The 21482-nt window shown below is 35.1% G+C and overlaps 1 protein-coding gene across 3 annotated transcripts in view; it reads left to right on the top strand.

Annotated features, from left to right (window-relative positions):
• KITLG (KIT ligand) overlaps window positions 1-19527 on the top strand; it is a 119487-nt gene extending 99960 nt beyond the window's left edge. The window contains exons 4-10 of one of the 3 annotated variants that reach the window (XM_023504335.2): window positions 3607-3774; window positions 5380-5539; window positions 6669-6752; window positions 10422-10531; window positions 12365-12432; window positions 14383-14459; window positions 18900-19527. In XM_023504335.2, coding sequence (XP_023360103.1) covers window positions 3607-3774; window positions 5380-5539; window positions 6669-6752; window positions 10422-10531; window positions 12365-12432; window positions 14383-14422 — 630 coding nt within the window. In that variant the 3' untranslated portion in view covers window positions 14423-14459; window positions 18900-19527. The remainder of the gene's footprint in view (window positions 1-3606; window positions 3775-5379; window positions 5540-6668; window positions 6753-10421; window positions 10532-12364; window positions 12433-14382; window positions 14460-18899) is intronic. The other 2 variants (XM_023504336.2, XM_031938816.1) reach the window with 2 other exon arrangements.
• Window positions 19528-21482: the final 1955 nt, after the last annotated feature.

Here is a 21482-nt window from a genome sequence, read left to right as displayed (position 1 = left end):
ACCCCAAATAGGGTCATGAAGAATTAGACATGACTGAAAAATGGTCTGACTCCAACATACCTTTTCATTCTTTATTATATCCTCCTCTTCCTCATATACCTTGTATTCTAGTCCAATAAGACTGGGATCTTCCCCCCCCCCCCCAATTGTTGTCTTGTATCCTGTTCCTTTCAAGGATCCATGGAGGCCTCCTTCCATTCCAAAAGTCCTCATTACATTTTTGTCTTCTTTCAAGATCCAATTTTCTCCAAGACATATCCCATGATCCCATACCTCACCATCTCCATCCCCCATCCAAAGGTTCTTTGGTTCTCTTAGAGACCTTTGTCTAGATCTCTCTGTTCCCTGTATCACAGCCTATCCTAGTTTGCAGTTATTTGTACATATGCCCCATTAAGCTCTTTGCTCCATGGAGGTAGTGATTGTATCTTTTTGTAATCTTTTTCTCCCCAGTGGTTATTACTTCTTTGTATAGAATAAGTGCTTAATACATGTTTGCTTAATTCAAGGAAATTAAATTGATTAGACTTGAATTAATCCACCATTTTCCATTTTCCAGGAAGATTTATCATTTTAGAATTATTTAAACTTGCAACTATGAGTAATACAATATTAATTTTATATGACTTCAACGTCCCTTTCAAATTCTTTCTCTCTCACTCCAGCCAATAGTCATCTTTCCCTGTCCTAACCAATGACAATATTTGTGGTCTGTGCTTAAGTATATTTTGATACTTGATCTAACTTTATATTTATATTGTATGTGTGTGTATATACGTATACACATATATATACATAAACATGTTATACTTGATATTTATATTGTTCTCTGTTCTTTGAGTGGGACAGACTAGATCAATGATTTCATCAGTATGGAGAACTCTCAGTTGAGAAAACTTTATTTGCCTGTGTAGATCAGCTTTATCTCTGTAGCTTAGGGTCCTGGAAAGTGGTCTAAAACATAGAGAAATTAATAGAGTTGCCCAGAGTCACACAGCCCAGCATACATCAGAAAACAGGTTTTGAACTTGGGTCTTCCCAGCTCCAAGGACTGGAAGGACTAGGATCTAGTGCTGTCTCTACTACTTATCAGCTGTCATTTCATCTTCAAAATAGCAAGTAAGATACTTTCTCTGCCCTTCTCACAAGGGTGTTATGAGCATCATACAGTTGGAAGGGACCGCAGCACTTAGTTAATGCCATCCCTTCTTTTGACAGATGAGAAAACTGAGGTCCAGGGAAATAACTTGTTCAGGGTAAATATCAGAGATAGAATTTTAACCCAGAACTTCTGAATTCAGAGCTAGTGTTTTTTTTTTTTTTTCCACTGAGCAAACCTATCCAATAGAAGATATAAAGAAATCACTTTGAATAAAGCATATTAGAGGGAGGAAAGAAGAAAGAAGCATTTATTAAGCATCTGCTATGTGCCAGGCACTGTGCTAAGTGCTTTACAAATATTATCTCTTAATAAATAGAATATTCATCCTCATCCTACTTGACTTCTTTAGAGCATTTGACAGTATTGATTATTTTCTTCTGAGTATTTCCACCTAACTTGAATTCTTTAGCTCATTCTTCTTTAAGGAAATGTCTTCCTCAGATATGATAGATATGAAGAAATATCTTCCATATACTAAATTCTCTTTCAGCCTTTAAATCCCAAAGCAAATATTGTTCTCTCAAATGAAGCCTTCCTTGCCTCACCCAGTTAGTAATGACCTTCTACCTCTTTCCATACTATTTTGTCTATGTCTCTTTTTCATTTAATACTATTTTTCCACTGCAATTGTTTGGTAAATGTGTTCCATGTTTCACATATTAGATGATACACTTCATAAGATCAGGAACAATGGAATGCAGTAGAAAACATGTTGATTTTGAGGTCAGAGGCATAGGTTCATATCTCACTTCTGCTAATTGCTATATACATTACCTAAATTTTCTGGGCCTCTTATTCCCCTCTAAAATTAAGAGGTTAGACTAGAAGAACTAGATTTATATGTTCCTCTCCCCAATACTTATTATAGTGATCTATACATAGTACATGCAGATTCAAATGTTTGTCTTTTTTTACCATCACAAGATTATTAACTGTTTGGAGTCAGTAATGATGTCATTTACTTACTTTTTGCTGAGAATATTTCTAATACTCAAATTTAATGAATGGTTAATGAATTCAGTTGCATGTTATTTGTGCTATAAAGATATAAGGGAAGAGCTATATTTAAAGATATTTTAGTTTTATTTATTAATTTTTGTTTTTTAGTTCGTTTCCCTTTTTGAATAATTTTTCCCTGTAAATTTGTAAATTTACTTTAAAAATTTTTTAAACTTTCAAATTCTCTCTCTTCTTTCATTCTTTCCTTATCTTTCTTCTTTGAGATGATAAGCAAGCTTATATTAGTAATATATGTGCAATCATGCAAAACTTATTTCCATTTTAGTCATCTTATGAAAGAAAACAGAACTCCCCTAAAATAATTCCAAAAAAGAAGAGAAAAATAATATGCTTTGATCTGCATTCAGACTTCATCAGTGTTTTCTCTGAAACTGGATAGCACTTTTCATTGTGAATCCCTCAGGTTTATCTTGGATCATTATATTGCTGAGAATAATTAAATTATTGACAGTTGATCATTGTACAGTATTGCTGTTACAGTATACACTGGTCTCCTAGTTCTGCTTACTTTACTTTACATTAATTCATGTAAATTGTTCCAATTTTTTATTAATTCATCCTGCTCATCATTTCTTATAGTATAGTAGCATTTGGTTCAACCATTCCCTAATTGAGAGACATCTCTATTTCTAATTGTTTGGTAGCACAAAAAAGAGCTGCTTTGAATCTTTTTTGTTACAAACAGATATTTGCCTTAAAAAAAAATCTGTTTGGGTATTGCTAGATTAAAGAGGGTACGTGCCCAGTTTTGTAATCCTTTGGCTATAGTTCCAAATTGTTTTTCAGAATGGTTGGATCAGTCCATAACTCCATCAGCAGTGTCCCAATTTTCCCATATCCCCTCCAACAATTACAATTTTCCTTTTCTGTCATATCAGCCAATCTGATAGATGTGAAGTGGTTCTTCAGAGTTGTTTTATTTTACATTTCTCTATGATTTTAGAGCATTTTTTTCTATGACTATATAGATAGCTTTGATTTATTCATATGAAAACTGCCTGTCCAATATCTTTGAAGGTCAGATTATTGCTTTAGCACTTGATTGATCACTATTTTTTTGAACTTGATCTGTGACTTCTTGATTTTGGGAGCTCAAGATAATAAAGTTTTCTCTACCAATGCAATATGCAATATTACAGAATCATCTGCACTGGGGTTATGTGACTTGCCCAGGGTCAATCAGTCAATGTGTGTTAGAGGCAGATTCAAATCTTACTGATGCTGAGATGTATGCCATACCCTGCTGACTCTCATGTCTTTTTACAGCTTGAAACAAGATATAGATTAATTAAAAGATTGATCAGTTATATAGAGGGACTGATTTAGTCTGGCAAGGGACTTCCTAAGTGCTCCCCATCTGATGAGTAAAAGTCTGGGACTCTGAAACATTTATCTAATCTTGTTTTATCTATTTTCCTTTGCAGCCTAATCACTGTTGGTTACATCTGATGGTTCCTGAATTGGCCACCAGCCTGAATAACCTCTTATACAGATTTTCCAAAATTTCCAGTAGTCTGAGTAATTATTCAATCATTGATAAACTCATAAAAATCATTGATGACCTGATGGGATGCTTAGAAGAGAAAAATAAGGTAATGTATCACACCCCCCCAGAATGGGAGAAATGTAGATTTTTGTTTTTCTGCAACATGGAGTAGGATAGGAGAAGGGGTTGAAAGTATGGAGGATTTATGTATGTGGCTTCATGCTTATGCATGGGTTTTAACAGAATGTTGTAAGATGTGATGAATGCTAATAAGTGGAATTATTCTGGAATTATAAACCTTAACATAATCCTTCCTCAGAGATCTTTTTCTGCATTAACAAAATTATAGGAATAGCAAGGGAAGAGGAGGGAGTAGTGTAAAATTATAGAGAGAGTAATTCTTTAAAGTTTATTTCCCTTAATTTGGAAACAGAATTACCTCACACTGTGAAATAAAGATAGTCTGACCTGTGCTGTTGTTTTGGGAATTCGGTTGAGGAAGGCTTCCAAATTAGTCAGCTATTTTAAATTAAGTTTGGATGGAAAACTTTCTATATTGAAGAGTTAGCTCTGATATTTTCCCATAATACAATTGTTCCATTTTGGAGTAATATCTTTGTCTTGCTTCTTGAAGACTATAAAAATGGACTGGCCATTTTTGTCTCCATCTGGGTCATTTGACAAGTGAGATATCACAACTCCATGCCTATTTTGGAGTCTGCCAAGATCAGAGATGATCAGAATAGGAAGAGACCTTAAAGCTTATATAGTCCAGTCTCTTATTTTTATTGATAAATAAACTGAGACCTAGAAAAGTTAAACTGATTTGCCTGAGGTCACAAAGAAAGTGGTAAATCTTGGGCTTTTGGGCTACTGTTACTATGGTAGAATAAAGTTACTATATGACCAGGGACAAGGCACTTAGCTTTTTTAGAGTCAAAGTTTCCTCACATGTGAAAGTGATTGCATTATATAACCTATAAGATCCCTTACAGTTTTGAAACTATGATCCTATGATTCTGGAAGCTTTGCATTGGCATGAAGCCTAAAGATCCAGGCCTAGGCAGTCTGTTTTCTGAAAGGCTTTACAAAGTTAGACTTGCTACTTCATTTCCTGTTATTTGTCTTATTTCTGCTCCATGGTTTTATTCCTTCTCTTATCTCATATCCCACCAGATAGTCCAACTAAGATAGACTTTCATCATTTCCATCTGTACAGAGTTTTGAGGATTTTCTAATCTAAACAGGGAAAGATAACATACAAATACATAAAAATATGACAAAAAAGTTATTTCAAAGGCTTTAATTAGTTGAAAGGGTTTTATGGAGAAGGTGGAGATTGAATTGATCCTTGAAAAGAAATTAGGAGTCTTTGTAGCAAATAGTAGTCTCATTACTTTTAAGGATCATTTCTTTGTTGGCAACCATGTTCTGAAGGCCTCCAAAGGCTTACTTGGAGAAAAGTGTAGAAGTAAAACAATCAGAGGATAGTCAGCAATTAAAGACCAAAATGAACAGGCTTGGGCCCCAAATCAGGCCTTCTCTTTTAAATTGCTTCTCTTGAAGCAACTTTGAAAAAGTGGCAGTTTTAGCATCCTAGGGCTCATCCCACTTTAATCTTTGAAGATAAGCAACCCACCAATGTCCTTGACCTACATTGAGCAAAAATAGCATTTGAGTAATGTCAAGTAATATTGCTTTTTTCCTCTAGAATTTCAGAAAACAAAATAACAACATTTATAAAGAAGGCTCGTTCATTCCCGAAAAATTTTTTAGCTTCTTTAATAAATCCATCAATGCCTTCAAGGAACTTGAAGAAATACCTGAGCGTAGCAACTGTGTCCTGCCTTCAACAATAAGGCCTGAGAAAGGTAAGAAGGAAAGTCAGAAAAAAAGACTTTCTGACAGCAGCTTCTCAGTCCCATGCCTATAGAGATATGTATCTCTGTAAACATACCTACACATGGCCAATGCATACATACATGGTTAGATCAGCCATCTATGACAGTAGATTATTAAAAAACGGTAACTTTATTGGTTTCTAAACCAACGTAATAAAATGAAAGACTTGCATACATATTTAAAAGCCACTTATTTCTCTACCCCCTCTTAGCTTAGAGTTTACCTTTTAAATTGTAAATATCTTGGCTTTCCATCCAGGTTTGTCACCTTTACCTTTTTTAATACTCATCCTTATGATATTGCTTCTGAGATAAGGAAGCTTTTATTCTATCCACCCAGGCTGTTGGATAGGTACAGAGACTCAGTGTCCAAAAAAAACCAAACATATATATATGTGTGTGTGTTTAAAAAAAAAAAAAAAAATATATATATATATATATATATATTATATATTTTAATATATAATATACACACATGTTCATCCCCATATACATACATGCACCAATATATACATATACACAGATACATACACACACATGCACACATACCTATTCAGTCTATACACACACACACACCCACACACACAAATATACCATTTAAATATACACACATATACACATCCTTTTACATCTCTACATACACATACATATACAATGTAAATATGTACATATACAACATGCATATTCATGTACATATTTATAAAATTATACTGTACATAATATTTTATATATAAAATATATAAATAAGTTGGTAATATATTTTTAATATATAAAATATATAATATTTTTGAAAATCTTGACTGATGGGTAAATTATCTATGCTGATTCTCATAATGATTATGGTGGGTTTTTTCATGTAGTAGAACAGTGTAATTAGATAATAAAAAGTTCTAAATCTCTAGAGCCTTAGTTTCCTTCTCCATAAAATGAGGTGTTGGACTCAATGGCTTTTAGAGTCCCTTGAAGCTCTAAGTCTGATCCAAAGACTCCAGACCAGCACAACAGTACCTAATTTGTCGTCTAGAGTTTCGCCTTTAAGGAACACTGAAATACACGTAAGTCGCTATGCAACACTGACACATTGTTGCTTTCTATTTAGATTTCAGGGTCAATGTCACAAAACCATTTTTGTTACCCCCCGTTGCAGCCAGCTCCCTTAGGAATGACAGCAGTAGCAGTAATAGTAAGTATGAATACCTGATTTGATGCATGCATGGCTCCAATTAGCCTCCATAGGAGTTTGCATGAGCTTTAAATGAGATTGTCCCATAATTGGGAAAACTCACTAATAAATAGGGTTACTGTCCTTTGGGTTGATGCTCCTCAGCATGTGAACAATCATTCCTGGCCTTTCAAAATGCACTTGCCCTTTAGTGTAATTTGGACTATGAAACTGCCAGTGATTTTTCTAGTTAGAGAATCTTAGTAACACCTTAAAGAACACAAATCCTTTTGGAGAAGATGCCTTTTGTTTACACGTTGTTTTCTGTGTTTCATCCTGTTTTTGTGTGAATGAGGAAATTCTATAATGTGAGACTATGCCAGCCTTGTTGGTGGTCATTTGTACTTATTAATGTAGATCTTGAGCTCTTTGCTTTCTTACTAATTACCCACATGAAGAATATGCTGCTTTGTCTGAAATTCCTGGCATCTCAAAATTCAGAGTTTATGTACTTTTTTGTAAAACTTCATAAAAAAGACATCTTGAGGGCTGATTTTTAATGTCACTTCAATAAAAATTTGCTAAACTTTGGGTTCTGTGCTGGGGGTAGAAACAAAGGCAAGAATAAAATAATCCCTTCCTTCATAAAGCCTACTTTTTCAGATTCTCACTAGCTCTGTGATGCTGACAAATCACTTAACCATCTTCTGCCTTGGTGTCTTCAAGTGTAAAGTGGGGATTATAGTAATATTACCTATCTTTCAGGATTGTTGTGAGGATTAAATGAGGTGATATTAGTGAAGTGGTTAGCATAGTGTAGATGCTTAATAAATCCTTATTTCCTTCTCTCCCTTCCTTCCTTCCTTCCTTTCTTTCTTTCTTTCTTTTCTTTCTTTCTTTTTTCTTTCTTTCTTTCTTTTTTCTTTCTTTCTTTCTTTCTTTCTTTCTTTCTTTCTTTCCTTTCTTTCTTTCTTCCTTCCTTCCTTCCTTCCTTCCTTCCTTCCTTCCTTCCTTCCTTCCTTCCTGCCTTCCATCCTTTTCTCCCTTCCTTCCTTCCTTCTTTTCTTCCTTCTCTCCCTTCCTTACTTTTTTTTCTTTTCTTCTCTCCTTCCCTCTCTGCCCCGTCTCTCCCCCTCTCACTTTTCTATCCCTCCCTCCATCCCTCTGTCCCTCTCTCCCTCTGTCCCTCCTTCCCTCCCTCTTCTATTCCTTCCTTCCTTCCTTCCTTCCTTCCTTCCTTCCTCTTTCCCTCTCTTCTTCCCTCCCTCATACAACTTCCTTTCTACTTGAAAGATAGGTGCTAGTCATCAGGCATTGAGCACTAAAGTAGCACATTTCTTGACCTCAGAAAGCTTATGTCTAAGGGAGATAGATGCCAGTTATGAACATAAAGACAAAACCAAAAGTGTCTCTGCCTTTATTTTCTACTGAGAAGCTTTATGTCTTGACCTCAAGAAACTTTCTCCTGGGAAGCAAGCCGACCCTGGGAACAAAGAAAATAGACCACCTTATCTTAAAAGGTTTTTTAGGTGGTGGATGCAGACAGTATTTAACCTTTGCAGAGGTTGGAAAGAACCTCATGTAAGTATTAGCACCCAAGTTCAGCCTGGAAGAAGGTTAGAACCCCAATCCTTTGTGGCCACTTGTCTAAATGAATAAGGGGTCTCCATGTTTGCCTATATGATAGGACATGTGGTTGGTACATAGTAGATGCTTAATAAATCCTTATTTCCTTCCTTCCTTCCTTCCTTCCTTCCTTCCTTCCTTCCTTCCTTCCTTCCTTCCTTCCTTTCTTCTTTCCTTCTTCCCCTTCCTTCCTTCCTTCCTTCCTTCCTTCCTTCTTCCTTCCTTCCTTCTTCCTTTCCTTCCTTCCTTCCTTTCTTCTTTCCTTCCTTCCTTCCTTTCCTTCCTTCCTTCCTTCCTTCCTTCCTTCCTTCCTTCCTTCCTTCCTTCCTTCCTTTCCTCCTTCCTTCCTTTCTTCCTTGGTTATTCTAGTTGATTCTCACAACAACACAAACAGGTTATTATTATTATTACCCCCCCCCCCATTTTATGGGAGTGCCTTTGGTCATAGTACTGCTATCTAGGCAAAGATCACATATGGTCCATTTGCAAGATTATTGCTTTTTTATGGGCTCTGAGGGCTACATAAAGAATTCCCTTTTCCACTCAGTTTTGGCTGTGGCAGAGCTGCTTATTGAAACCCAAACTCAAGCTTTACTGCTAAACAGCTGTCTGAGTCCTGCCAAAGTGAAATTGGATGCTGATCAAGAAATTTGCAAATCATCCAAATTAAATCGTTTTCTTGAAGTGAAAGTCATTTCCTTCCCTCTCAGTCAAGAGCCATAGGCATCCTTTAACATCAGTTTTAATTATTTGGGAATGATTTATTCCTCCTGAGGGCAGAGTGTCAAGATGCCAAGATCTCTACTTTCTCATTTCTGTGAAAACTTTTTAGAAATGTGCTGAGATGTATCTGTGGGATACCATGTGGAAAACATGGGAAAAGAGCTTTTTGCCACAGGCTTGACTAAAAGGAAAGCTCAGGAGTACAATCGTGGAGGGACATGGATAGGAACACTCCTTTGTGCTCTGAGATGATCTATATTTATTGGCAAAGACAGTCCATATTATTCCAAAGTCTCCTTGGCATTTGAATCTCTCTAATCCTTCACCTTAATAAAGTGTGAAAAGTTGCTTACTGGATAAAGTGCTGGACCTGGAGTCTGTGATACTTAAGTGCAAATCCAACTGAATATAAACAGGATGATACTGGTCAAGTCTGTCTCAGGTTCTTCACCTGTAAAATGCATACTAATAAAGCTTATCTTCCATGGTTGTCTTGAGGATAAAATGAGCTAATTTATCTTGAAATGCTATTTAAATTCTATCATAGACAGTTAAGTGGTACACTAGACTTGGTGTAAGGGAGTTCAAATTCTGCCTCAGACATTTATTTATTAGCTATGTGACTTTGAGCATATTCTTAGCCTCTACTTGCCTTGGTTTCCTTCTCTGTAAAATGGAGATAATAATAATAATAAACTGTGTTGTTGTGAGAATCAACTAGAATAACATATCAAGTGCTATATAAATGTCATTTATTTTTATTACTATTTTTATACTCATTAGTGATTGGGAATTAATGTCAAACAGAGTGCCAGGCCATCAGGATTTTCATGAGCAGCAGGCATTCCTACACCATGGATATACAAGTTTCTCCAAGAATACTGAGTTTCTACCAAAAATATACCATGGAAGAATCTAATAGGCTTCAAGGCAGATCCAAACCCAACTAGATAGTCAATAAATAGTGGTTGAAATCTTGCCTCTGCTTCTCACCAATGTAATTAAGTTCCAGTCTCTTATCTGGTATCAGTTTCCCCATTTATAAATTGATGGATTCAGAACAGATAGGTTCTAAAGTGCCTTCTGCCTCTAATTTCTAAGACTGTGATTATTAATGAATCACCTGTATGATGAATTCCAAGTTTAATAATGGTTTGTATGCCCCAAGTTTGTGTGGGTAAAGGGTAGGTAACCTGAACCTCATGTTTTCATAGAAAAATCATCTTTAAAACTTTAAACATAATTAAATTAGAATATCCTAAGGAAATTAGTAATTACCTCCATCATGGTGGAACAATCTCCAACATGTCTTTAACATGGCATTTTTTTTATATTACACAGGGAAGTCATCAGGACCTGATAAAAACTCAAGTGTGCATTGGGTAGCCATTGTGTTGCCGTCATTCTTTTCTCTTGTAATTGGCTTTGTTCTGGGAGTTTTATACTGGAAGGTAAGGAATTCCCTGATTTACTATTTATGTTCATCTCAATAAAGGCTTAACCAGTCAGCCACTATTTTGTGCAAAATGAAAGCTACCAAGTAAATTAGTGGCTCCTTACTTGCATTCTTTATGTGACACATATTTAAACTCAAGTGAGTTTCTCTTTTGCCACCTGCCATATTTATAAAGATTCTCTCCTGGTATATGCTTAGAGGATGAAGGATATTTCTAATATGTCTGAATTGAATTTTCAAAAGATATTTGCTTTAAAGTAATATTTCAGAGTCAAATAGAAATTTTTTATATGCTGTTTATATTCATTTATGTCTCTCCATCCCTTAGTATATCTCTTGGTATATTATAAGTTGCTCCTTGTCAATTTTCAAAACACCTTTTAATTTGAATCCTAATCAGATTTTTAAATGTGTTGATGCAGCCTCTTTGTTTCTAAAAATACTGAATCAATAATGTAGTATTTTTTTTCCTTAATTTTAAATTAAAATCTTTAAAAATATATTGTTACATGATAGAAAAAGAATCATTGGAATTAAGAACATGGAAGATATGCCACTTACTTCTTTAACTTTCCAGCCTTTAAAACTACTTCTGTATGATTGTGTTATTGTTCTTTTCTCAGAAATAACCAAATAAGTCTAAAAATACTGAATCAATAAAATAATACAGTATTTTTTCTTTTTTAAAATAACTCTTTAAGAAATGTCATTTCATGAAAAAAAGATTATTGTTGGCATTAAGAGTTTGAAAAATATATGCCATTTACTTTTGTAATTTTCCAACCTTTAAAACTACCTTTGTATGATTTGTTATTGTTCTTTTCGCAGAAGAAACAAATAAATCTTTTTTTTTTTTAATTTTATTTAATAGCCTTTTATTTACAGGTTATATGCATGGGTAACTTTACAGCATTAACAACTGCCAAACCTCTTGTTCCAATTTTTCACCTCTTACCCCCCCACCCTCTCCCCTAGATGGCAGGATGACCAGTAGATGTTAAATACATTAAAATATAAATTAGATACACAATAAGTATACATGACCAAACGTTATTTTGCTGTATAAAAAGAATCCGACTTTGAAATATTGTACAATTAGCTTGTGAAGGAAATCAAAAATGCAGGTGGGCATAAATATAGGGATTGGGAATTCAATGTAATGGTTTTTAGTCATCTCCCAGAGTTCTTTCTCTGGGTGTAGCTGGTTCAGTTCATTATTGCTCCATTAGAAATGATTTGGTTGATCTCGTTGCTGAGGATGGCCAGGTCCATCAGAACTGGTCATCATATAGTATTGTTGTTGAAGTATATAATGATCTCCTGGTCCTGCTCATTTCACTCAGCATCAGTTCGTGTAAGTCTCTCCAGGCCTTTCTGAAATCATCCTGTTGGTCATTTCTTACAGAACAGTAATATTCCATAATATTCATATACCACAATTTATTCAGCCATTTTCCAACTGATGGGCATCCATTCAGTTTCCAGTTTCTAGCCACCACAAAAAGGGCTGCCACAAATATTCGTGCACATACAGGTCCCCTTCCCTTCCTTATAATCTCCTTGGGATATAAGCCCAGTAGTAACACTGCTGGATCAAAGGGTATGCACAGTTTGGTAACTTTTTGAGCAAAGAGAAACAAATAAATCTTAAAAATAATCAATAATGTAGTATTTTTTCTTAATTTTAACATAAATATTTTTTAAAATGTTGTTTCATGATGAAAAAAAATCATTGGAATTAAGAGCATGAAAGATACATGCCATTTACTTCTATAACTTTCCAACCTTTAAAACTATGTTTGATTGTATTTTATTATTCTTTTCTCAGAAAAAACAAATGAGTCTTAAAATGGAAGGTGACAACAGAGAGATTAATGAAGAGGATAATGAGATTAGGTAATTTATTTTATTAAATGTACATATTATTGCTATTCTGCAAATCCTCTGACTGTGTGTGTTCATGACCTCTTTCTCATTCACATTGTCTCATGTAGTTTCATTTACCATCTTTCTGAATTCACATTTACAACTTGACCTCTCACTTAGTCATAGGTTGCTGGCTTCCTGGTCTTTGAAACTTATCAGCGATTGGAGTGTATCAGCTTCCTTTCTACAGTTCAAACATAATCTCAGAACTTCAGAAGAGTTATATTTGACTCTTTTGTTTCTCTTTTGTATGTCCAAGTTTTTCACTGCTGCTTCTGCTTTTCCTTGACTTGAATCCCCACCCTAGTACATAATAATCATTGTCACAAACCTACATGACTGTATGCCTTCTCCATAATAATCTAATTCAATCTCACTTTGACCATATCACTTTCCTATTCAGTAACTTAAAAACGGCTCTGTATTTCTAATAATAATAATAATGACAATAATTATGTGATACTTTAATATAATAATATAGTAATAGATAATTTTAGTAGAAACACTATAATTTCATTACATTATTAATATAATTAGTAATATGTACTATCATTAATATAAGATACTATAATATTATATTTTACTATGATATCATAAATGCTATAATTATAATATAGTATTATGGTTTTTATTATTAATAATATGAATATATACATGCTTCATTGTGTAATGAATTTTATATAATTAATAAGATAAAGTTATTTTATCAATTTCATGAATTATATTTCTATATTATTACATTATATTGTATAATACATTCCCCCAGTGTGTTACAAAAAAAAAAAAAAAGAATTTCAAGAAGTCTGTGACTTTTACACAATGACAAGCTTTTTGCAAGAAGGAAATCATAACAAGAACCTTCCCATTGACCTATCATCATCATCATTATGATGCAGCTTGGTATAATGAATAGAGCACTGAATTATATATCTATATCTTTCAGTATCCACTTCAGTATATATTTTGTGGCTACCTGCTTTGTGCATATCAACGAGGTAGGCACCAGAGGCACAAAGAAAAAAATACCTTGCCTCAAGGAGTTTACAACCTATCATTTCCTTTAAGAAAATGAAAGTTCTTAACCTCAGAGTCTGTGATGAATTTCAAATGTGTGTATGTATATCTATTTCAGTATAATGAATTTCCTTTGAAATCCTGTATACTTTGTCATACACACTTAAAAACATTATTCTAAGTTTTGTAAGACTGCCAGAAGGGTTCATAACACCAAGAAGATTAAGAATTCCTGTTATAAGACCTTAATCAGAATTTGCCCCAGGATGCCTTTTTCAGTTAACCCTGTGCAAATCTAATCATCCTTTTTCTTCATTCCATTTTTGAATAATTGAAATTTTTATTTTTATATATGTGAGACAGAATGGCACTCTGCATGAATGGAGAACTGATCTGGAAGGGAGGAGGCTAGCCTCTCCACTGTACTCCATGTGTTGCCTGGTTAAGTCATTTAGTGCCTAAGAATATATAATTTGTAGAATATGTGCCAATCTGCATTAATGAAGAAAGTTTTCCTACTGGGAGTTGCCTATACTAATGATGGCTTCTTAAATGTACATACACACACACACACACACACACACACACACACAAACACACAGCCTTTCCAGATGTCCTTTAGGACAGGGATCACGTATTGTCTCTTTTGCCTACCCAAGGTGACTAGATTACTCTGCAGCCTATTGTAGGTGATCAGTAAATATTAACAGAATGGCAAACGGGGATTTTAACTCAGAGCAAACTGTAGCTTGCTGCATTTTGCAATCTTTTGTGCTTAAGCCCACAGTAAATAAAAACTTCCCCAATAATCAGTTCATGGTGTTCTCCAGAATCTCCAGCCAAAAGCAAATAAGCATTTTCTATTGTGTGTGTGTGTGTGTGTGTGTGTGTTTTTTTTACCCCCAGTATGTTGCAAGAAAAAGAGAGAGAGTTTCAAGAAGTGTAACTGTTGCTGGTATCAACACTGTTACTTTTGCACAACGGTAAGTTTTTCATGACAAGATGAAAGTCTTAACAAAAAATATCTACCCTCCCATTGACCAATGCTAACATTCAGGATTTTAAAAGGTCCTTGATTTAATTAAATATAATTTTTAAAACTCAAGCTGTTCCCTATTGGAGTCATGCATGTCTAATTTGTTCCTTATGAGCTTGGAGTCATGAATATTAGGCAAATATAGTCCTAATTAGTGGCTGGTTTTTATATAAGTAATATTGCTACATCTTCTCTTATTAATACCTCTAAAGAAAGAGCATTAAGATTTAACGGACTAGGAACTAGATAAGAGCTCTAAGCAGGAGAATGATAAATTTATAGGTAGGTGGTTGATTTCCATGCAGATGCTACAATAGTCAAAAGATCCCTTCCCAGGTAGTATGTGTTCCCTGATAAAAGCAAGTGTGCTCAATTATAATGTAGAATATTTTGAAAACAAAATGATGGCAGATCCAAAATCCAATCCTATTCACTAGAACAATTTAGGTACTCACTACACCAAAGCAATGGGAATTGCTACAAAGTTCTAGCTTGTGTAGTGCTGAGGAAAGAACCCTGAGCTTAGAGCACAGAAGGGGAGTTTGGATCTCTGACTCTGTTACAAAGTAGCTCCATCACTACGGCCAAGTCATTTCACCTTTCAAGAGCTTAAAATGGTTGGACTCAATGACCTCTAAACTTCCTTTCTAGTTCTTGATCTATGACTTTATGTACATAGATAAGTAAATACAAAATAATTTCAGGAGGGAGAAAGATTAGGAAAGGCCTTATGTAGGAGGTGGCTGCAGAGCTGGAATTTGAAGGAAATGAGAGGTTATAAAAGGTGGAGGTGAGGAGGGAGTAGCATTCCAGGTATAGGGGTCTGCTTGTGCAGAGACACAAAGATGACAAAAACCCTAGGAGGCCACTTTAATTGGAACTGAGTATTGTGTGAGTCTGGTTGAGGGAACACTGGGGTCAAGGAATAGAGAGAAATTGGATTGATTTAACTCTTAGGCTATTTACTTCCCCATCTATTTTCTTGGATCATCCTCCCAGGCCCCAGAGCACCATGGGAGGAAGACACAGTGCTACAGACTTGGCCAGTGACCAGTTAATTCTGTCTCTTTTTTACTTCATAGCTATTTGTCTATCCTCCGCCTTCTCCCCATCTCCTGTTGATTTCCGAACAATCACTGTAATATACACAATAAATTCTAAATTGTTGCCATCCTCGTCCCATTCTCTTCTTATAAATTTTCTCTCTTACAGAAAAATAATCAAATCTGTTCAGCATTCAATTTGCTGTAATCTTGTGAACACCTAGATGTCTCCCTCTAGACTAAGGGGAAAAGATATGTCTCTCTTGTAAAGTTAAATCTTCCATTTGTATTTTGGATCTTGTTCTTGCCCGTCTTCTCCAGAACCTTGTTTGTAATTAAACCTTCCTCCTTTGACTTATCCAATAGAATATAGGAAGATATGTTCTGAATTTTGTAACTTATGATGTTGGGGAGTTGCCTAAAGCACTGAGAGTTTAGTTTACATGTCCAGGGTCACACAATTTATGTCAGAGACAAGAATTTGACCCCAGTAATTGCTGTCTTCAGGGACAGCTTTCCATGAATTATTTTATAGCTGCTTCATATTCATATACATAGCAGGTACTTAATAGTGAAGTAGAATCTTTTCCATGAGCTTATTCTCAATTAGTTCTCAACATACTTAAGTCTTCTTATCTTAAAAAAAAAAAAAAAATCAATCACCAAGCATTTAAGCATGTGACAGTCACCAGAAGAGACACTGGAGACATTCCCAACTCCTGAGGAACTTATATTCTAATAGCAACAGCAATATTAAATAATTAAAAACAACTTTTCTTGATCTCGGGCTTTTGAATTTACATTCAATCTTCTTTTCCTTTTGCTATCAAAGTCTGCCCACTTGAGGGTAAAGGGTCTTCTATTCTCCAAGATTTCTTTTCTTTCTCTCTAATTCCAAATTTTTTATTCCCCCTAAAAATCTACTTCTTCCTCAACTATTTCCCTTATATATTTAGCCTAATAATAATAATAAAAACATTTATATAGCACTTCCAGGTTTGCAAAGCATTTTACAAATTTTAACTCATTTTAACCTTACAACAAATTGTTAAGTTGAGAGTTGTTTTTCTTATTTTAAAGAAACTGAGGCAAATGACTTGCTTTGGGGTAACAGCTAATAAATGTGGGAGACAGGATTCAAACTTAGGATTTTTTGAATTTCTGACAGTGTAAAGCAACCAATTAGGAAATGGCTGGACTATTTTTAAGCAAATTTAACAACTTGAGAATCAGAATAAAGCAAGCCCAATTCCCCTACTGCCATGGGGAAACTAGAACCATATTCATTCAAAAAGTCAGACCCGCAGAAACCAGTGACACCCTTTGTGAAACCCTTAGCTCAGCCTAGATTGGGAATAGGTAATAAATTAAGGAGTCAGGGAGAGATGGTAGGATTTTAAGATTGGGTAGCTTGTTAGCAAATAGTAAACATTTTAACCTAATTACTTACCAAAGTCTAAAACCTTTTAAAAGTCTGCAAATGAAGTAATGTATAAAGAGCTTTGTAAACATTAAGGGGATATATATGTCAGCTCTTATTACTATTACTAATATCATAGCTTTTCTTAGCCATGAAAACTAAGAAAATTTGAGAGCACATTAGTTCAGGGCCTACCTGAATGACCAAAGGTCAAAGAAGTATGCTGTTCCATTGAGCCTAATTACAGAGAGGAGGGAAAGAATAAACACTTAGAATTAGAATTAAAGTTAGCATGCTACTAATCAGGGGTATGCTGGTAAAAGCTTACCAACTAGCTCTCTAAAAGAAATGTGTGACCATTTTTAACATTTAATTGCATTACCAATATCTTCACCCCCTCCCATTAATTTCTTAACTCTATATGTTCAGTCAACCAAATAAATCAAACTATGATTTGTGCTTGCTATGTGCAAAGTACGATGCTAAGTGCTTTTTCTGTATTTTATCTCATTTGATCCTCACAATAAACCAGAATGTCACACAAGTACCAGAAGTGGGATTTTAACCCACATTCTCTGACTCAAATTATAGATTCTTACTGTAGAATGACTTAGAAGTTTTACAAACACATAATGAGTGGTAGAAAAGGAAATACAAATACATTGAATCAGAGTTGAAAAACGTCAAACGTGAACCCAAAATTCTATAGTTCATAACCATTCTGAAGAAGTATGATTTCCACACTTTAGTAAATATAAGCATGCTGCCTCATGACAAAATTTACCATGGTGCAGGACTCCGGGAGAATCTTAATCAGAATCGCTATCTGATTTTCTGTTTCTCCCCCCACTCTCCACACAAATATTGGATCAGCTACTGCTGCAGTAGGTTCAGGTATGGTTCAGTAGATCTCTTTGCCTCAGACAGCTCTTTTCTTAGGTGTTTCTGGGGACTGAAGAAATGAAATCTACATTTTTCTATCAGAGATTTTATTGAGAGGTACCAATCTTAGACCAGTACTCATCCTTCCTTCATTTTGGTCCAAGACTTGGATATATAGATAGTACAGTAAAAGAAGTGTTGAATTTTAAGTCAAGATCTAATTCTGATCAAATGTCATTGTTGGAAGTAGCTTTGGTGGTACAATGTGTGCCAGGCCTGTAATCAGGAAAACCTGAGTTCAAATTTGGTTTCAGACACTAATTAGTTGTGTGGCCCTGGGCAAATTTGCTTTAATTTCTTCATCTATAAAAAGAGCTGAAGAGAAGGAAATGGCCAGTTATCTATTATTTTTTCCAAGAAAACCCCAAAAAGTGGTCATAAAGAATTGAATGTGACTGAAATGATTAAACAATAACATTGTCAAATAGGTAGTAAATGTTGAAGGCAATATTCAATTCATCCCGTGACTTCTTAGCAATCTTGTCCTCCTCACTCTTTTTTATATTTAGAATTTTTTAAATCTTAGAATTTCAAGGCACTGTGTTAGTACCTTGCACAAAATAGGGGTATGAATATTTATTGAATTGATTTAGCGGGAGAAATATTGTCTAGATCAGGCTAAGTAATCCCTCCAGGCTCTGGCATCTTCTGAGTAATATCTAAGGAAACTGATTTGATGATCTTCTGGCATTCTTTCTTAGAGATATTTTATTCTTCTTTTCTTGTACACACATTTTTTACTCCTTCACTCTTTCCCCTCTCCCTTTCTTTTATGTCTATGTGTATCTGCATAAGACTTTTGGTGATACCTTCAGATATTTCTTAGCTTAGCTCTTTTTGAAGAAACTGAGAGCCAGAGTGATTGCTGACCTTGTACAATAACTTTGACAAAGATTTTTCTGACTGCTTCTGAATCAAGAATGAAAAGAATGGAAAAAACAGAAATACTACAATGTTTCTCTCTTTCCTCCTTCTCCTCTAGGCGGGTAACAGTTTTATGTTTGCTTCATAAATGAAGCAGCTTTAAGCAAATTCATATTCTGTCTGGAGTGACAGACTCAGTCTCTGTCTGTACTTGCAACCCATGACTCCATAATGATGATTCAGAAATGGGGACAAAGTGTCTTACTGTGAAACCAGCGCTGAATTAATCATCTGCAAAGAAGAATATGCATGGAGCAAAACTCTATTTTAAGAATTTGGGGGTTTGCCGTCTCATTTAGAACTGGTAACTCATATCGGGAAAGGAACCTGCATTCCCTGGACTCCATGCACCATCCGCATGCCTCCAACAACTGTAGTTTACCAAACATCCATATGTTCTAATCCTTCAATTGCCATCTGCATCCCACAGCTTAACCTGGTCTGTTGAAATGGCCTCAAGCTTGGATTGTGGAGATAAAAAAATGAAAGAGAAGCTATAAAAAGCAGTTTTAAAGACACTCTATTATGGGAAGAGGGGAAATCTGAGCGATGCAGAAGGTAGCATGCCAGCCTTTAGTCTTACAGAACCTAGGTTCATGTTTTGGACCACATGACATGAAACCAGTCTTTTTCTCTGCCCAATGAATATCATATTTATCCATCTCAAAAAAAAAAAAAAAAAAAAAGCCTACCGGATAATCTGACATGGTTGGCTGTCCATGCTGTCCATGCAGGGGAAGTTAATATTGAATTAGACTGGTGATACTATCACATGGAGAAGCTCTGAAAGAGTGATCATATGAAGAAGCTTTCAGCACTGAATATCAGAAGGGCCAACCTGAAGAAGACATTTGGTGCCCCTGGTGATATCCGCCCTTTTTTGATAACCACTATGGTGTGTATAGATATGTTTCCAAAATATATTAGAGCATTTTATATACATATATTCTAGAAACCTTACACAAAAAGAGGCTTAGGAGAAACTGCTGAATGTATGGAGATCCCACTTAAAACTGCAGCTATGGGAGGAACATGGATGTGGCTTAGAATATTCATTACCTAACACAACCCTAAACATTGATTTCAAAACCTTGGCCTTTGCAAAAGAACAAGAAATCGAGAAACTTTAGCTATTGGTAACATAGTCTTTGTCATGTTCAAAATATCCATTTATTTAAGATCTGGCACTATTCATTAAGGGTGTAATTGAGAGAGTTTTTTGTTTTGTTTTGTTTTGCTTTAAAGCTTTATTTAGTTTTGCATGTTGGCTTGCTGTAGAAAACATATGACTGCCTAGGGCATATTTTGGAGAAACTTGGCAAGTGTTGCTAAGAAGGGCAAAGGATAGTGATTTTGTCAGCACTGGGGATTCTTAGAACAAAATCTGCACCTTTACATAGCAGTTAATAATTGCCCCAGCATCACACAGCTGGCAAGTGTCAGGGATGTAATTTGAACTCAGGATTTCCCAACTCCAAGTCTAGTACCAAATCAACCACCCAACCTCCCTATACCAGAGCCCTTCATAATATGGACCCTTAGTAATTTTAAGCTAGGATTTTAAGTGTCTTGAGAAGACTTTCTAATAATATGTTCCATCTTCTAAAGGCAGACAGTTCATTAAAGCCAATGAACAATTAATTCTTAGGTTTTTTTTTTTTTCCTCTTGGGTGTGTGTGTGTGTGTGTGTGTGTGTATGTGAGAGAGAGAGAGAGAGAAAGAGAGAAATGATTTAATGTGCCACAAAGCTATAAATGGAGCCAAAAGTGTATCCTTCCGAGCTGATGATTGGAGCAACAGTATAATGATGAATTATCCTCATAGACTGGCCACTGACAAACTGGCCTCTTGACCCAGAAAAGGCATGAAACAGTCATTGTTTTCCTTCCTTTGTATCAAAATGTCAGAAAGTCTCTGTGGTGGTTGGAATCTTCAGTTTGGGCAATACTATATGGACTGCCCAATTCTCCAAGCTTTAGAAGACAGTTAGATAAATTTAACAGTAAAACAATGTTGAGTATAATTGTTTGATGCTAGTTAGTTGGGCACAAGCTGTGACATGCCTGTCTGTAGAGCAAATGTATAGCTTCATTATTATAGTTCAGAGTTGACCAAATAGAGAGCACACAGCATTATTGGAATTAGCTGGCATCTATGTCTGGGAAAGCACCTTGCGATTTCCTGTTACATTCCTATCCCATCATTACATTGTCTTTTGAAGTAGCTTCAGAAGGTCTGAAGATCTTCGTATATGACTCTTAAAGCTTTGCACCTTATTTTGAGAAACCTAGATTGTAAAGAAATCAGCCCCATGACTAAATGGTTCTTGAGCAGTGAAATCCAAATGATCCAGAATGAACACTAAAGTACACTTTTTTAAATACACTGTCAATCTCAAATATCAGAAACATTTTTACTTCTATTCATTTGGTTATTGAACTAATCAGTGTCATGCCATGCTATAAGATAAAATGTCATTTAAAAAAGTTTCCTTTAGGTAAGATTTAGATTGTTTCTAGTAAATCAAAGTGTTTTGGAAGATTCTTGTGATGCATTTTATCAACAAGATTTAATCTAATTTTAAACCTGCAGTAGAAAAAAATTCATTTCACATTCACAGCTGTCCCCATAACATTTCTCT

Source organism: Sarcophilus harrisii, chromosome 5 (genome assembly GCF_902635505.1).
Source record: "Sarcophilus harrisii chromosome 5, mSarHar1.11, whole genome shotgun sequence".
NCBI classification, from domain to species: domain Eukaryota; kingdom Metazoa; phylum Chordata; class Mammalia; order Dasyuromorphia; family Dasyuridae; genus Sarcophilus; species Sarcophilus harrisii.
Note: the sequence above shows the minus strand (reverse complement) of the source record. Positions and strands in the feature narration are given on the sequence as shown.